At 32.4% G+C, this 18,152-nt stretch overlaps 1 protein-coding gene across 3 annotated transcripts in view; it reads right to left on the bottom strand.

Moving 5' to 3' along the window:
- The window catches only part of DPP10 (dipeptidyl peptidase like 10), a 712,528-nt gene that overhangs the window by 75,924 nt on the left and 618,452 nt on the right, over window positions 1-18,152 (bottom strand). For all 3 annotated transcript variants that reach the window (XM_032146023.2, XM_058434272.1, XM_032146025.2), the window contains 3 exons: window positions 16,894-17,017; window positions 7,488-7,526; window positions 1,851-1,958 (listed from right to left, as the gene is read on the bottom strand). In XM_032146023.2, the coding sequence (XP_032001914.1) occupies window positions 1,851-1,958; window positions 7,488-7,526; window positions 16,894-17,017 (271 nt within the window). The remainder of the gene's footprint in view (window positions 1-1,850; window positions 1,959-7,487; window positions 7,527-16,893; window positions 17,018-18,152) is intronic.

Below are 18,152 nucleotides of genomic sequence, written 5' to 3'. Positions count from 1 at the left end.
TTTTAATTCCTGCATGTCAACATCACAACCCTACCCAATGCCATACTTTTAAAAAGATACTACTTCTATTATTCATTTGTTGAATAATGGATACAAAAATATAGTTAGATAGAATGAGTAAGATCTAGTATTTGAAAGCACAACAGGGTACCTACAGTCAAGGATAGATTGTCTTCTTTGGGGAATCACATATACAAAGACGTATTGTACAACTTTTCCTATCCTTCACTATCTCTTAAAAATATCTATAATTTGTAGGTAATATTCTTTACTACTTATATTTTTCACAGAGTTTCTTGAATATAAAATACTGAAATTTAAAAATTCAAGGAAATGTCATAATCAGTTATAAGATTTGGGAAGTGTGATATTTTAGGGGCCAAATAGTTCTCTAATATTTGTGATAACCAAGTTGACTCTTAATTAGCAAAAGTTTATAAAGTAAGGTAATTTGCTAGCCTATTTCCCTTCAGTTTCATAAAAAAAGTTCCCTTAATTATACCTGACTTATATAATAATTTTAATAGCTAGATATAAAAACATCCAAAATTTTATTCATCTATAAATGCATCTATAAATGCATAAATGCATCTATAAATCCATATATAAATGCATCTATAAATGCATTTGTTTAGAGCATAAATAGGATCACATTATACATTAGTTTATAACCTGTTTTTCCACCTTAATAATATACTATGAAAATCAATCTACATCTGTACTGTGGAAATTATGTGTATTCCAAATTATTTGTTTCAGTCTTGATTAAAATTAAAGTTAAACTAATGACAATTATTTTAATTACACAGACCCTGAACAAGTTTTATATTTTAAACTATTGACATAAGATTTTGAGACTCTATAGCATTAAGCTGTCCAATACAAATGTATATGGATAATGGTAATCATTTGAGAATGTGCACAGGTCTTAAAGTTTCTAAAAACATAAAATTAGTAAGGTCAGTTAGGTATCTTTGCCATGTTTATATTTATTCTACATTTTGTAAGTAAGAAATTACTCTTAGCTAGTTTGTAAAACTCTCATAAAGATCCCAGTTTAGCCACAGTGACTTTTCATTAGAAAGCCTTTAACCTGTGTGTCAGACTAGATTATTTGTTAATATGATTTTGAAGGATGCTTTATTTTCTCATGAATGCTTGCTCTTGGAAATTAAATTCAGATTGACTCATTAACCTTGTCATATTTAAACTAACTACCTGAATTTACTATTTTTTATTAAAAAACTGTATAAACCCTTCATATTCTTTTGATTAGATAAAAAGTAACCTTTCCCCTCTTTTTATCAGAAAGTCTATAAAAATATAACAGATTATATTTTATAACATGAAATCTATGTAATTTAACATAAAACACCTATTTTATCTGTTTTTTTTTTTAAATTCAGCACTGTATTTGCTTGTGGAGATGTGCCATTTTTGATGGACATTTAGGTTGCTTTGAGTCTTTAAAACTTTTATAACACCTGGAGAATATTACTTGTACAAAATAGGTTACATATATATTCATTGAATAAAAAACCTTCTCTAGATTGTCTCAGGTCCTCAAAAGTTAGGTGCTTTTTATTTATTAAATTCTATATCCCAAAGCCCTCAGTTCATAGGACACACATGTAACTTATTAAATTGTACTGAGTGTTGAGACTGTTTTGTGGGAAGGTAAGGCTTGAATGTATGGCTATGGATGGAGGTCCTCTTTCTAAGATGTCTGTGAGTTGTACATATGGCTGGGTTTCACCGCCATGAACTAGAGGTTTAGAATGCCACAAGAACTGGGCCTTCGGGGACATGAGGACAATGAAATCAAAACATGGAAAAAAGCCAGCACTTACCTGGATGAGGAACATAGCTATGTGATGAAATTCTCCACGTCCCCCTTGCTTAACAGGAACTGTCATAAAGAATTTGCTGCCATCTCTAGAAAACACAGGCTCCTCATTCTAAAATGTAGAAGAGCATAGAACAATCTCAAAAAGGCACATGCAATCTGTGCTGCCTACTACTGTTAATTCCTGCATGGGTTATATCAAATATTGATTTAAAATTAGTTAGGAAAATGGGCACATTATTTTAAAAAATGAATGTATGCTATTTTTTAAATTTTTTAAAGTAAATCTGATACATTATGTATGTATGTGGTTGAGTTGTGGGAAGGATAAGAAAATTTTGTTCATGGTGGATATGAATGATTTACTATTAGACTAAAGACACTTTTTAAATTGGTTCAAACAAGAACTGTCATATCTTCACATAAGATTGCGTTTAGTGATATATCCTTCAAAGATAAGGAACATGCAAACATCTGCACGAGTTTATCAAAATAAACCTTTTAATTATAAAATTCTGTAACATATTTTTTGAAATCCTTTCTTCAGCAACTGTAGTTACTTGAAGATTCATTTCTGATAATGTATTCATAAATTTACTGAAAATACAAAAGACAACAGGCCACAAAATCAAAAGGATTCTATAGAAAGTTATTTAATTCAAATTTACCATCCTTATTGCTCATCTCTCCACAAACACACAAACACAAATGCCCACCTACAACTGTGACCCCTTTTGATAATTTTTAATTAAACTCTGGTGGCACATTAAATCAATAGAATTATTTTTGAAAATTAAATTATGAAAGCCATATATATATATATATATACACACTATATTTTTATATATATAAATACACATATATATGTAGAGAGAGAGAGAGATACTGCTCTTTCTTCAGGAAAAACATTAATAAAACCCATTTATCTGACGAAACAGTGAGTTTTTCCTGCTGGATTAATGAGATTGGTTATATATGGTATAAAGAAAGGCTTTGATATGGGTCCTGAGTAGCTCTGCAAAATGGCCTTCAAGCCCTTTTAGATGACTTGGCCCTCTGTTGTCTTTCTGATCTCATCTTTTTTATTCTCTTGCTTTCTCCACTAGGTTCCTGCATGATCCTGCTCCAGGGCTTTTGTATTTTGTATTCCCTTGGTCTGGATCTTCCTCTTATCTCTTTCAGGTCTCTAATCTGAAATCTCCTTATCAATAAGATGTTTCCTTATTACCCTATATAAAGTGAGACTAGGAAAGTCAGACCATCCAACTCTATCTGACATCCTTCATCTCCTTTTATTTTCTTTCTAGTTTCCCATAGCACCTGATATAGTTTGCATCTGTGTCCCACTCAAATCTCATGTTGTATTGAAATCCCCAGTGTTGGAGGTGGGGCCTGGTGGGAGGTGACTGGATCATGGGGGTGAATCCTTCATGGATGGTTTAGCAGCATCCCCTGGGTGCTGTCTCATGATAGTGAGTGAATGAATTATTACAAGATCTGGTTGTTTAAAAGTGTATAACACCTCCCCCATCCCTCTCTTGCTCCTTCTCAGGCCATGTGAAGTGTTGCTCCCCATTTGCCTTCCGCCATGATTGGAAGCTTTCTGAGGCCTCCCTAGAAGCAGAAGCTGCTATGCTTCTATACAGCCTGCAGTACTGTGAGCCAATTAGACTTCTTTTCTTTATACATTACCTGGTCTCTTATAGCAGTACAAGAATGGACTAATACAGCAACTAACACCATTCAACGTATAATTTGTGTATGTATGCGTTTGTTTGTATATGAATGTATGTATGTATGAGATTGGTGCAAAAGTAATTGTGGTTTTTACCATTACTTTTAATGGCAAAATATGTGTATGACTGTATGTATATATGTACATATTGTATATGAATGTATGTACATATGTACATATTGTATATGAATATATGTATGTATGAGATTGGTGCAAAATTAATTGAGGTTTTTTCCATTACTTTTAATGGTGGGGGTAAATCTGGAGGATAGAGTAATATATATATATATTGTTCATTGTATCCATACATTCATCTATTCATCAATTATGAGTTGAGACCTACTGTGTAGTGGCAAAAACCTCAATTACTTTTGCACTATCTCATATTTACATACGTACATATGTATGTATGTATGTAGTTCTCTGTAATGTAAGCCCCATAGGGCAGGAAACTTGTATTTTTCACTACTGCATCTGCAGCATCTGGCACAGTGACTATCATGTAATTGAGCTCAATAATTATTTACTGAATGAATTAGTCAATTAATAACTATTTTAATATACTGAACAGTCTGATTTTAGCTTCATTCATAATACATCTCTTGACAGTAATATAAGGATATTTTCCTTATCTGCCTTATAAACATTCATGAAAATATAAGTAACATACGTAATAAATTTAAAACTCTAAGATAATATACCATTCAAGGTTGGAAAAATTGTATAACTGAGCATATAATGGATACTGACAAAATACTTGACTGAGTGAATCACTTTTTTCAACTATAATAAAGTCAATAATTCTATTTGTTCCATCGCATGCTTCTGTGGGATATTTGTCTCTTGGAGTTTCTTTGGTCTGGAACAATCTTTTCGTCTTCCTTTTTCTGCTAAATCTTACTCGTTTTTTACTTATTCACATGAAACAGAATTTCCAAGATTTCCCTAGTTAGGAAATCTCTCCTCAGATATTCTAAAAACTATCTTGTATTCATCTTTATCATGGCTTCCAATGCACTCTATTACATTTATCTAGTAACTTGTTGGCTTCCTTCACTAGGCAATTAATAATTGAACTAAATTTTAAATTTTATCTGTTTAGCTCTATTGCCTAAGACACAGTAGGTCCCAACTCATAATTGGTGAATAGATGAATGTATGGATACAATGAACAAAAATATTAGTTATAGATATCACTCTATCCACCAGATTTACCCCCACATAGCAACTCCTCCCTTACAATTCTCCCTTTGTACTTCTCTCAAAAGATGAATAGCTTTTTTCTCATATACAGATATATGAGCATTCTTCCATTTATATTGCCTCCTCCCCAGTTCTAGTACCTTAGCAGTAGTTCAGAAAAGGAATAGATGGGGGCTACCATCTCATATGCCTTGCTGGACTAAAAAATCTGCCCCCGACACTTGACAATGTCTGGTGATAAACATTCAGCTCCACACAGATGGTGCCAATCTCACTGCTCAGTTTCATGACATTATACAAGTCAGTGTTTTTGACACAAAAGATGGTGAACTGGGGATATTGGACTCTATTTCCTTGACCAAATATATTATACACTGGTCATCTCAACTGCAAGTCCCTTGAAAGCCAGGCTAAACTTGCCTACTTCTCTTTGCCTTTTCTACTGTGCCAATAGAGAGTATATGATGATCTACTAAATTTATAATTATCTTAGAAATTTGCTGCTTCTTGTTACTGCTACCATGCTCATACATTAAATTTCATATAACTCTAAGTATTTCATAAAATTCCCTTAGAGCATCTGAAGAAAAAAATCAACTGTGATAAACGACCAATGGCATTTACTAACTGAATAATTAATAACCGGATGCTTTGTTTTTTAAAAACTTTCTATTAAACATTCATAAATTTGGGATTTAAAAATTAGCATAATCTCAAAAGAACATGCATTATGTTAACATATGTTAAACTATTATGAATGTCACTGGCAATCAAAATAATAGCAAAAGATGTTTAAAATGGAGGGAAATTCAGAATGCATAAGTATTACGTGTTATATATTTTTCACTGTTCTTATTTTCTGTATCTAACTGAAATTTGTGAGTCTATTATTGGCTGTAAAATCAGGGTTTTTTTTCTATTTTATTTTGTATATTGACCAAGATAAAAGTATTTATATTAATAGAGAACCATGTGCAAAGACACATATACTCATAATATATATACAAACATGTATCTGTATCTATCCATCTACCTACCCTTCAGACAAACAATTATTTATAATCCTTTTTACTTTTCTTCTTAATCATTCAGTAAGTATCTATTAAGCTCTTCTTACATATTGAATTCTATACTAGGCATTTGGTTTACAATTAGAATCAAAAAAATACATCCTCATGTCCTTGTATCTTAGCAAAAAAAAATCATAGCAATAATTGTGTAAGTGTTACACAAAGATTACACTTCACTTTAATAAAACTTTTATCGAGAGATGCGATTTGGTTAGGCTAGTTAGAGGAAGTGACTTCTTACATAGGTGATTTAAGCCAAGGTTTGAAAAATAAATAGGTTTCAAGTAAGAAAGTTTGAGGGAATTTTGTTCAGAAGGAAGGGCACTTACGAAGTCCCTGTGCATATGAGGGTCCATGTAGCTAGACTGGAGAAAATAGATAAAATGATTCTATGACACAGAGCTGAAAAAGCTTTCAATTTAATCCCTTGTGGACCTTTTAAGGATGACAGAAAGAAGAGAGAAAAGTTCTCTGAGTTGTGGAAGTGCAAGTATGAGGGGAATGTTAGTAGCAACAATTAAATGCATATTTTAAAAAGGTCACTCAGTCAGCCTGCAGTGTGAACAGATTGGCAGATGCCTGAGGGGTTGAGACTTGCTGGATCTGTAGTTTGAACATGGACAGTGTTTGTGAATTAGAGAAAAGTAAATTGACTTGAGAGATGTTTGAAAGTAAAATCTGTACATATTAATTAAATACAGATAGATAAAAATGAGAAAAGATTCAAGGATGACTATTAGGTAAATAATTTTAACATCTGAATGGATAATTATGTCATTGAGTTCTATGATAAAAATAAAGAAGACTGACTAGAAAAGGAATGAGTTCAGCTTAGACCTGGGGAGTATGAAGCTACTTTTACAGATTTAGGAGGAGATGGCAAGCATAAATTTGGATATTTCAGAACTTATTGAAGTGTCTGTATAAATGTGAAGGTCTCAAAATATGGGTGGTCATTAATGCCATAGACATAATATAAAATAAAAGAGGGCTTTAAAGAACAAAAAGAAAACCAAACCAAACCATACCACACATATTATTTCCCTTTGCAAAACTCAGTAATGGAGTTAAGAGTAAAATGAATTCAGCTATATTTAAATAAGTTATTTGTGTTTCCTTCTGAATTGTCCAGGATGAGACCGTGTAACAGTGATTAGGTTTTTAGTCCGTCATGTTCATCTTGATTCCAGCCTCATTTATGTCACAGACCAGAATTGTGAGCTAGAATACAACTAAGAAGAGAAGTATTTATTTGAATATCTCCATGATCAATTTATGTAAAGGTCGGGTCAATTTTTCAGACAATTTGAACAATGCTAATGATTTCCCGTTTGGTTAGGTCCTGAGTTTTTCTCCTTCATCTACACAAGAGTGTACTTACACAGAATATTTTAAAAAGTGACCCTGGCTGCTATTCTGCAATTTATGTCTCATAAAAAAAATGGAAGTAACCTTTTCACAAATGTTACCATAGAAAGCCCAAGTCATAAGTGATCCTTTTAATGAAAAAGGATCACTCTGTCAAACCTAGCAAAGCCTTAAACTCATATTTTTTACAGAAAGTTATCACATAAGAAATGGGTGAACAGGATGGTCACAATGGCCAAGAAGTGACAGACCACCTATACTGTACCTGCTTAGAGAGCCACGTATCTGATGTCATCTCATATTTCTGAAACAAAACAATTAACTCCATGAAGCATCTAAAGACCAAAATGAGCATATATAAATTTAACTTTTTTAAAACACAGTTATCATCAGTTTTTTTTTTCCTCGCTTCAACTGGTGAAATACCATGAGAGATTTCATTGTCATTATTGATTTAATCTGAATGACTAAGTAGAGAATAGGGACTAAATGATAATTTAATTATAAAGTCTTTTCTTTGGTGAACTATTTCAGAATTCCCAGCAGTACCTCACCAGGGAGAGAAGATCATTTTCCAGCTCTGTTTGATTACCTCATTCAAACTGTTTTGAACCACCTGACACTGTCTCTTTTCACCTCTAGGCATCATTGGGAGACAAAATAATTAAGTCCTTCAAAGCAACTGGGCAAACAGCCAGGAATAAAATTAAAAAGTGGACATTTTTTCAATATTCAATTCACTCATAATCATGGCCTTCTTTTTTTCTTATCAGTAGTAACTCAGTCTTTGAGAAAAAATACCAAACATTTGGAATGACAAAATTCCCTTCAAAACAGTCTTGCAGTAGATCAGAGCCAAAATCATATTGCAAAAAGCAAAATTAGACTAATTTAACCTCAAGTTAAATACGTGTAGAAAAAACAAGCTTTAGTAATACCGTTTACATGTAGTGACATGAAATATCTTGCAGTTTTCTGAAAGAAATTATTCTATAATAAAAGTATTCAAATTAAGAAAGATAAGTAACAACATATTAGGGGTTTTCCTATATGCAGAGGTACCCTTCTCAAATTGTTAATAATATTTATGTTTTAAAATACTAATTTCTTTTTCTAAATCCATATTATGATTACATTATAATTGGTCACTTTCTCTTTTCAGGGCATTTTTTTTCAATAGATCTTCATTACATGAAGATATCAAAATAAATCTGAATCATTTTATTCTCCATTTATACCCTAGCATTAACCATTCCTGATATCTGTAAAGCACAGAAATAAAATAGATACCAATGCCACTGCTTGTTAGTACCACCAAGTTTTGGTAGAACCCATAAGAGCCCAAAACTTCATTTGTTATTGTTTGTCTCATTATTTCAATTAACAGAATGCAAAGTCTTTTTCTCTCCATACGTAGAATAAAATACATTACAATATCAATAAGCTGTCAAATCAATAGTATGATAGGATTACTGGATCTATTTTCTATTAAAGCATTTTAATTTATCTTTGTAGTTATCTGTATGCAATGAAATATTTACAATATCTTTGTCTAGAAGGGCTTTCTCTAATTAACTACAATATATGTAGTCTAATTTTTAAATTTTTACTTTTTTCTTTATGTAAAAATCAAGATGGTATCTCATTATGTTGCCCAGGTAGGTCTTGAACTCTTAGCCTCAAGCCATTCTCCCCATTTGGCCTCCCAAAGTGTTGGAATAACAGGTGTGAGCTTCCTATGCCTGGCCTGTGCCTTTTTTTTTTTTTTTTTTTTTTTAAGACAAAGTCTTGCTTTGTTGCCCAGGCTGGAGTGCAGCGGCCCGATCTCAGCTCACTGCAACCTCCGCCTCCCAAGTTCAAGCAATTCTACTTCAGCGTCCTGAGTAGCTGGTATTACAGGCGTGCACCACCATGCCTGGCTAATTTTTGTAGTTTTAGTAGAGACAGGGTTTCACCATGTTGGCCAGGCTTGTCTCAAACTCCTGGCCTCAGGTGATCTACCCACACTGGCCTCCCAAAGTGCTGGGATTACAGGCATGAGCCACCACAGCCGACCTGTAGGCCAATTTTTAAATGACTTACTAATCAGCCGAATAAAAACCATCCAGAACACTTTAACAAATACATGGAGAAATTCTAGTCAATCTATAATCTAGCCAAAAGAAAGATGAATTTTCTAGTTATACAAGCTTAATGAGAAGAGCATCAAATGGTTGATTTAACTATCTCATTTCCACGACTATGCTCATCATTCTACTCAAAGAGAAATGTCTGCCTTTTGAGGGCTCTCTTTCACAGACCATTTAAATAATATGTTTTAAATTTGTCACATATAGTGAAATGCACAGATTTTAAGTGTATAATGTGATGAGTTTGACAAGTTTATTCCATCAAGTTATAGGATCTTTATTTTTCCCCAAAACATTATCTCATGCTCCTCCCCAGAGGTTCTCAAAAGGCAATCACTTCTGATCTTTTTCCCCATAGACAGCATATGCCTGTGTTAGAAATTCAGATAATTGAAATCACGCATTACATACATATTATGTACTCTGTAGTGTGAGGTTTCTTTCGCACCACATGTTTTTGAGATTCACTCACATTGTTGAGCGTATCAGTATTTTGTTTCTATGGCCAAGTAGAATTCCATTGTGTAGATATGCCTTAAAGTCTATTCCCTGTTAGTGGACAATGAAATAGTCTCTACTTTTTAGCTATTGTAAATAAAGCTTCTCTACAGACTATTTCTTACAAATCCTTTGGTGGACACATGTTTTCGTTTCTTGTGCAAATACTTTGTAATGGAATTATAATGTATGGGGTTTTTTTTGTTTGTTTTTTTGTATTTTTTTTGTGATGGAGTTTCACTCCTGTTGCCCAGACTGGAGTGAAATGGCATGATCTTGGCTCACAGCAACCTTCACCTCCCAGGTTCAAGCAATTCTCCTGCCTCAGCCTCTGGAGTAGCTGGGATTACAGGCATGCACCAACATGCCCGGTTAATTTTGTATTTTTAGTAGGGACGGGGTTTCTCCATGTTAGTCAGGCTGGTCTCGAACTCCTGACCTCAGGTGATCTGCCCGCCTCAGCCTCCCAAAGTGTTGGGATTACAGGCATGAGCCACCATGCCCAGCCTATAATGTATGTTTTTATATATGTATGTGTATGTATGCATGTGTGTGTATATATATACATATATATATAGTCTTATTTATATATAAACAAAAAATTGTGTTTACATATATGTTTAACTTCATTTGGAACTAAAATATTATTTTAATGTAATCGTATCATTTTACACTCCAACTTGCAAAGAATGAGAATTTTTGTTTTTCACATCCTCTTTAATGGTTAATGTTGTCAGTTTTTTGTTATTTTAGTGTAGTCATTCCAATGATGTATAATATTATATCATTATAATTTTAATCTATATTTTGCTAATGTCTAATGAAGTTGAGTACTTTTATTTTTTATTTTTTAATTTTTTATATAGAAATGGGATCTCCTTTTGTTGTCCAGGCTGGTCTTGAACTCTTGGCCTCAAAAGATCCTCTCACGTCAGCCTCCCAAATTACTAAAATTACAAGGATGAGCCACCATACCTGGCCAAATGTTGAGTACGTTTTCATGTGTTCATTCTTTTCCTTATAAGTAACTGTTCACATGTTTTGATGTTTTTATGAGGTTGTGTTTTTATTATTGAGTTATAGAATTTCTTTATATGTGTTTTTCTCTGATACACATTTGGCAAAATATTTTCTTCCAGACTGTAGTTAGCATATCCATTTCCTTAATGGTGTCTTTGATGAGAAGTTTCTAATTTTATTGATGTCCAATTTATTATTTCATAATTAATGATTTTTTGGCTTATTCAGTATAGTAAGGTTTTATTTCATATTTTCCCCTAGGATACTGACAATATTAGCTCTTAAATTTAGGGCTATGATTTATCCCAAATTGATTTTAGAATATGATATGAGATGTCAAACATCAATTTTTTTTTTATCCAGCAGGGATGCCAATTTTTTCAGCACCATTTTTCTCCATTGAACTGCTAGAGCACCTGTGTAGAAAATCAATCAATCATATAAATGTGGGTCTGTTTTCTGGAAACCATTCAATTTAGTTGACCTATTTGTGGTCCTTATGCCTCCATTAGCATCTCCAGGTTTTCATAGCTTTTTATTTATTCTTGAAATCAGGTAGGGCTAACTCCTTCAATTCTATTCTTTTACAGGATTGCTTTGACTTGTTCAGGTATTTTTTGTTTCCATATTAATTTTAAAAACAGCTTGTCTGTTTCTACAAAAAAAAATCAGAAGGGACTTTAATTGGTATTATATTAAAACTATGGTTAAATTTGGGTAGAATTAATATCTTAACAATATTAATCTTTTCTATTTAAAAACATGGAATAGCTTCCATTTATTTAGGTCTTTCAAATGCCTTTTAGCAATGTTGTAGTATTCAGTATTGGGGTATTTCACAATATTTATTAAGTTTATAATTGTGTATTTAAAGTTTTAAGGGTTTTAATGGTATTTTAACTGATTTTTTTTTCTTAATATCACTAACATAGAACTTATGTTTTGTTGTTTCTTCATTCTTTATTTTGAAACAAGTACAAACTTATATACAAGTTAGAAGACTGGTTTGAGAAACCTGAATACCCTCTGGACTTACTTGCCACTTGTTTATATTTTACTCCATTTGCTTCCTAACAAATTGTGATTTTGTATTCTAGGGTTTATTGTAGGCTTTTTTGTTAATGTACACAATTGTGTTATCTATAAACACAGATTTACTTCTTCCTTTCCTAACACTATACTGATTTCTTGCTAAGTTACTCTGAGTGGGGCCTCTGGTAAAGTTTGCATCACAGTACTGAGAATGGATACCCTTACCTCACTGCTAATATTAACATGAATAAGGTTAGTGTTTGCATATTCAGTAAGGGGGTACTTTATGAGTATCTTTTAACAGATTGGGGATGTTTCTTGTTATTCATTTATGTTGAAAGTTTCATGAATTGGTTTTGAATATTGTCAATTGCTTTTTCTTCATCTACCAAGATATTTAATTCATCTTTTTTTCTTAATATAATAAATTATATTGATTGGTTTTCAATATTAAACCAATCTTAAGTTCCTGGGATTAACCTCATTTGATCAAAATGCACTATCCTCTATTTACAATACTGGAGGTGAGTATTGATATGTTTAAGGACTTTCTCATATTTGTGCTGATATGATTTGGCTGTGTCCCACCCAAATCACATCTTGAATTGTAACTCTCAAAATTCCCATGTGTTGTGGGAGAAGCCCGGTGGAAGGTGATTGAATTATGGGGCGGATCTTTCCTTTGCTGTTCTCATGATAGTGAATGAGTCTCATGAGATCTGATGGATTTACAATGGGAGTTTCCCTGCACAAGCTCTTTGCCTCCTGCCATCCACATAAGATGTGACTTGTTCCTCTTCGCCTTTTGCCATGATTGTGAGGCCTCCCCAGACATGAAGAACTGTAAGTCTAATAAACCTTATTATTACTATTATTATTATTATTTGGAAATTTCCCAGTCTCGGGTATGTCTTTATCAGCAGCATGAAAACAGACTATTACATGTGTTAATGAGAGAGATCAGTCTCAATTGTTGTCTCTTGTGTTTTTCTTGTCCAGTTGTGGTATCAGTATTATTCTACTCTTATAATATTAGTTGAAATGTTCTCTTTCTTCTTCACTTTCTAAGGAGTACAGGGATGTTATCATATACTCCTTAGTGAGAATGTTATAGTGTTTGAATATTTGCTCCCCACTCCCGAATCATGTTAAAATTTAATTGTGATTGTGTGATTGCAACAGTATTAAGAGGTAAAATCTTATGGGGTATTTAGGCCATGAGGGTTCTGCCATCATTAATGGATTAATGTCTTTATTATGGGAGTAGGTTTGTTATCACAGGAGTGGGCTCCTTATAAAAGGACGAGTTCAGCCTCCTTTTGTTTCTCTCTCTCTCACCCTCTCTTTGCCCTTCTGTCATGGGATGATACAGCAAGAAGTCCCTCTCCAGATGCCAACCTCTCGATCTTGAATTTCCCAGCCTCCAAAACTGTGAGTCAATAAATTTCTGTTCATTATAAACTACCCAGCCTGTGGTAGGTTGTTATGGCAGCACAAAACAAACCAAGACAAGGAATTACAGGATTTATTCCTTAATAATTGATAGAATCCATCATGCAATCTACCCGCTTCTAGAGCTTTCTTTGTGGCAAGGTTTCTAATTATGAATTAAATTTATGTAATTTACTAAATAAATTTATCTTTAATTCATTCTTTATTTTTATCTTTAACTGATGTAAAATTATTCAAATATTCTTCTTCTTCATACATTCACTTTGGTGATGTATTTTCCTTTTATTTTTGGTTGACATGTAATTATTGTATATATTTATAAATACAGACTGCTATTTTGATACATGTAAAAAATGTGTAATGACAAAGTCAGGATAATTAATATATCCATTACCTCAAATATTTATCATTTTTTATGTGTTTTAAACATTCAACATTCTCTTTTTCTAGCTGCTTGAAAATATACACTAAATCATTATTAACCACATTCAACCTTCAGTGCTTCAGAACATTAGAACTTAATCCTCTTATCTAGCTGTAATGTATCTGTTAACTAACTTCTGTCTATCCTTTCCTCCCAAGCTTTTCAGACTCTTATAAACACAATGCTACTTTCTACTTCTATAAGCTCAATTTCTTTTAGCTCCCAGATAGACGTAAGAACATGTAATATTTATCTTTGTGTTGACTTGCCTATCTCAGTTAACATAATGTCCTCCAGACTTATCCATGTTGCCATGAATGACAGAATTTCATTCCTTTTTATGGCTGAATAGTAATCCATTGTATATGTACAATGGAATGTATATATATATATACACATATATATTCGTATATATATGTGTATATATATATATACACACACACACTTTTTAAAATAGCACACATATATACTTTTTAAAAAGTGTGTGTGTTGTATATATACTTTTTAAAAAGTATATATGTGTGCTTTTTTAAAAATCCATTCATTTATTGAGGAATGTTTAGGTTGATTCTACATCCCGACTACTATGAGCACAGCTGCAGTAAACATCAGATGCAGGTATGTATTTCATATACTAATTTCCTTTGTTTCGGATAAATGCCCAGTAGTAGAATTGCTAGTAACATATGTTAATTATATTTTTAGTTTTTTGAGAAACCTCCATACTGTTTTCCATAATAGCTGTACCAATTTACATTTCCTTTTGTTGTGTGTGCTTTTGAAGTCTCAGCCACAAAATCTTTGCCTAGACCAATGTCCTTAAGCATTTTCCCTGTTTTCTTCTAGTAGTTTTATAGCTTTGGAAATTACGGTTCAGTTTTTAATTCATTTTGAGTTGAATTTTGTATATGATGAGAGATACAAATCTAGTTTCAGTTTTCTGTGCCATTGACATCCAGTTTCCCAGCAATATTTACTAAAGAGGCTGTCCTTTCCCTAATATGTATTCTGATGCATTTGTTGAAAATCAGTTCACTATAAACACATCTATTTATTTCTGAATTGTCCTTTCAATGTTTTCATTTCAAACATTGTATTTTTCAGCCCCTGAAATTTTAGTTTCATTTTAAAGTTTGTATTTCTCCACTAAAATTTCTCACCTGTTTATTTATTGGAGCTATTCTCTTTTTTAAGTTGTTAGATTTATTTCTAATAACTTCGTTATTGTATAAATGCTTTTATATGAAGTTTAAAAACATGCAAAACTAATTTATAATAGACTTCAGAATAGTAGTTGCCTCTGGGAACTGAGACTGATTGACAAAGAGGACAAAGAAACTTTCTGGGATAATAGGGATGTTTTACATCATGATGAGGTGTGAATTATGTGATATATGCATTTGCCAAAACTCATTTAACTGCACATGTGAGATTTCTTCACTTCATTGTACTTAACTTATACCTTGATTTTTAGTTTTTTATTGATACATAATAATCATACATATTTTGGAGTACATGTGATATTTTGATACGTGTATACAAGGTGCAATAATCAAATGAGTGTATTTAAGATATCCATCACTTCAAACATTTATCATTTCTAATAACTTTTAAAACATTATGTGTCTGCTAATTCCAATATTACTATCCTTTGCAGGTCAGCTTTTACTGGATATTTTTGAGGAAGGTGAGTAGGTTCTATTTTCCACTTTTCTACATATATAGTATTGATCATATGATTGACATTATAAATGCTACATTGTTGATAGTCTTTATTAATTGTAATTTTCCCTTTAAAAATGTAAACTTTGTCCTAGAGTACACAGTTAATTTACAGGCAGATGAACTTGATACCTTACAGTGTAATTGAAAGGTGATTAGAAGCTGTCTAGAATAGCCCTACTTCTAATGTTCTTTCTTTCCGTGTTCTCAGTTGAATACCCGGGGTTTTCGGGGAGATCTCTTCACTATTGTTCAGAACTCTAACATCTCTAAGCACTTTGCAACTTGCAGATCCTTCATTTGCTTCAAAAATTTTTAGTGTTGTTTTCTTTAAGACAATGTGGAAGCATATATGTATGCACAGCTAAGCATTGAACCTAATACTTAAGGGGTCCTCTTCATAGATTGCTGGAGTCCTTTTCTATAAAGCTCCAACTTCTCTGGTCCCTGTCCTATAAATGCTCGTCACCAAAAAAGCCTCAAACTCTGATTCCATCTACTTAGATCACAAAGATCTTTTTGCTTTGCTTGGGCTTCATCTCCTAGCCATTTGGTCTCAAAAGTTTTGTGAATAGAAAGTCATAGCAAGGTTGATTTTGTGCATTTATTTGATTTCAGCATTTATGGTCATGATCCTCCTAATGTCCCATATCTGAAAACAGTTGTTTTGTATATTTTGTACAATTTTACAGTTGTTTACAACAGAAAAGCTAGTCAGGTAACATCTACTCCATCTCTTCCAGAACAGAAGTTTGAAAATTCAGTTGTTAATCTAAAAATGCTTTACCCAAATACCATACACATAACCATTTAAACTTACTGCAGTGTTTTCTCTACCAGGAATCTTAAAAATGACACATTGAATTTACTACAGAGTTTACAAAAACTGATATTAAGAATTGAAATGTAACCTGATTTCAAAACAGAGTAGTTCGTGAACCAATATTTTACTTGTTTTACTTAATTTCAGGACAGAAACACTGTTATTTTATCAGATCTATCTGAACTAGAGAAAAAATTAAAAGGAATATACTTAAAGAAGATAGGAAAGAAACTTCTTATATTCTCAAGATAATCAAAGACAAAATATGGAGAAAAATTCCGTATCTGAGAAAGAAGCTAATGTGGCTTGGATTATACTTCATGCTGTATAAAAATTAATTTGGTTTTCAAAAGCTCAGTTTGTTCTCTTCTGCTTATCATCAATATTGTTCACTTCAAAGTTTGGAAGCTTTATAAATTAAAGTATAGATTCTTAATAGAATAATTCTTTTCCTAATAGTTTTAAAAGTTAAACACTGAATTTTTTTGTACAAAGCATTTCCTGATTCCCCTTTGTAAAGTTGCATAAGCTACTTCATTTTAGGCATAAAAGAAAAGTACATTATACTCACTTTACTACAAGCACCTGTAGTGGTCTCACACACTGTGAGGATGGAGATGTTCTGAGGTCGGTTTAACCATCTTACCACAGTCTTGGTATTGCTTACCCATTTAACCATAGTGACATAGTATTCTCTAGTTTGGAAACAAAATTAAAACGTATGTTTAGAGCCAGAGCATTGATATAGTACCAACAATATACATTTGCCATTTTATATATAAGAATAACTGAACCACTACAAGAATGTTGCTTCATATTAATTTATGTATAGAGAGATAGATATCTGCTCTTTTCAATATTTACATATATAAATACAAATATACATGTATGTATGTATTCACATGGATGTATACATGTGTATACAAATATACAGATAATTTGAGAAAAAATTTGAGAGTGAATTATTTCCCAGAAGAGTATTTCTTGGAGAAATCAAAACAATCACATGCTAGACATTTATGAAAATTTTCTATTGATTAGTACTCCTTTAAGTGCAGAACAAGTATACATTTATAAAGGTATGTTATTTTTTTCTTTAAAATCACAGTCAATGAATCATCAAGAAAAATCTTTTCCAATTAAAAGGCAAAGATTATTCCTGGCTTAATAATTATATCTTTTACATAACCTCTGTGTTATTTCACTTCATACATGGGGACTTTGGCTACCAAGGTATGAACGGTTTGTTTTGGTCTTTGCCAGTTATAGACCAAGGACCAGTCCCAATTTTTAATATATATATTTTTTTCTGTATTGTTAATTATCTTATTTATTTGAAACATTTTTAAACAAGGAATGAATCAAATTAAAGAAGATGAGAATCTATTAAATTCTTGGCATAATAAGGATATAATTTATGGGGCCAATTATGTCCTCATGGTAACTGGTGATTGGAAAAAGTTTATATATCTTCCTTTGTAACACATACGTTTGGACGTGTATACAATATGTCACAAAGCTTCCAACTCACACGCAACAAAATGCAATCATCAATACTCATCCATTTATGATAAAAATTTTAAAAAACTTTTCTAAAAACTTGCCCAGTTTCAGAACAGATCAGTTACTTTAGAAATAGCCATCCAGTCTACAGCCATACCATTCTGAACATGCCCCATCTCATCTGATCTCAGAAGAAACAGCCATCCACGTGTCATGGAAAGTGTCATCAATGTACTGTATTAAAACTAATTAACCTAGTTTTGGCCAGGCGCAGTGACTTAAGCCTGTGATCCCAGCACTTTGGGAGGCCAAGACGGGCAGATTACG

Source organism: Hylobates moloch, unplaced genomic scaffold, assembly GCF_009828535.3.
Source record: "Hylobates moloch isolate HMO894 unplaced genomic scaffold, HMol_V3 SCAFFOLD_24, whole genome shotgun sequence".
NCBI lineage: Eukaryota > Metazoa > Chordata > Mammalia > Primates > Hylobatidae > Hylobates > Hylobates moloch.
Note: the sequence above shows the minus strand (reverse complement) of the source record. Positions and strands in the feature narration are given on the sequence as shown.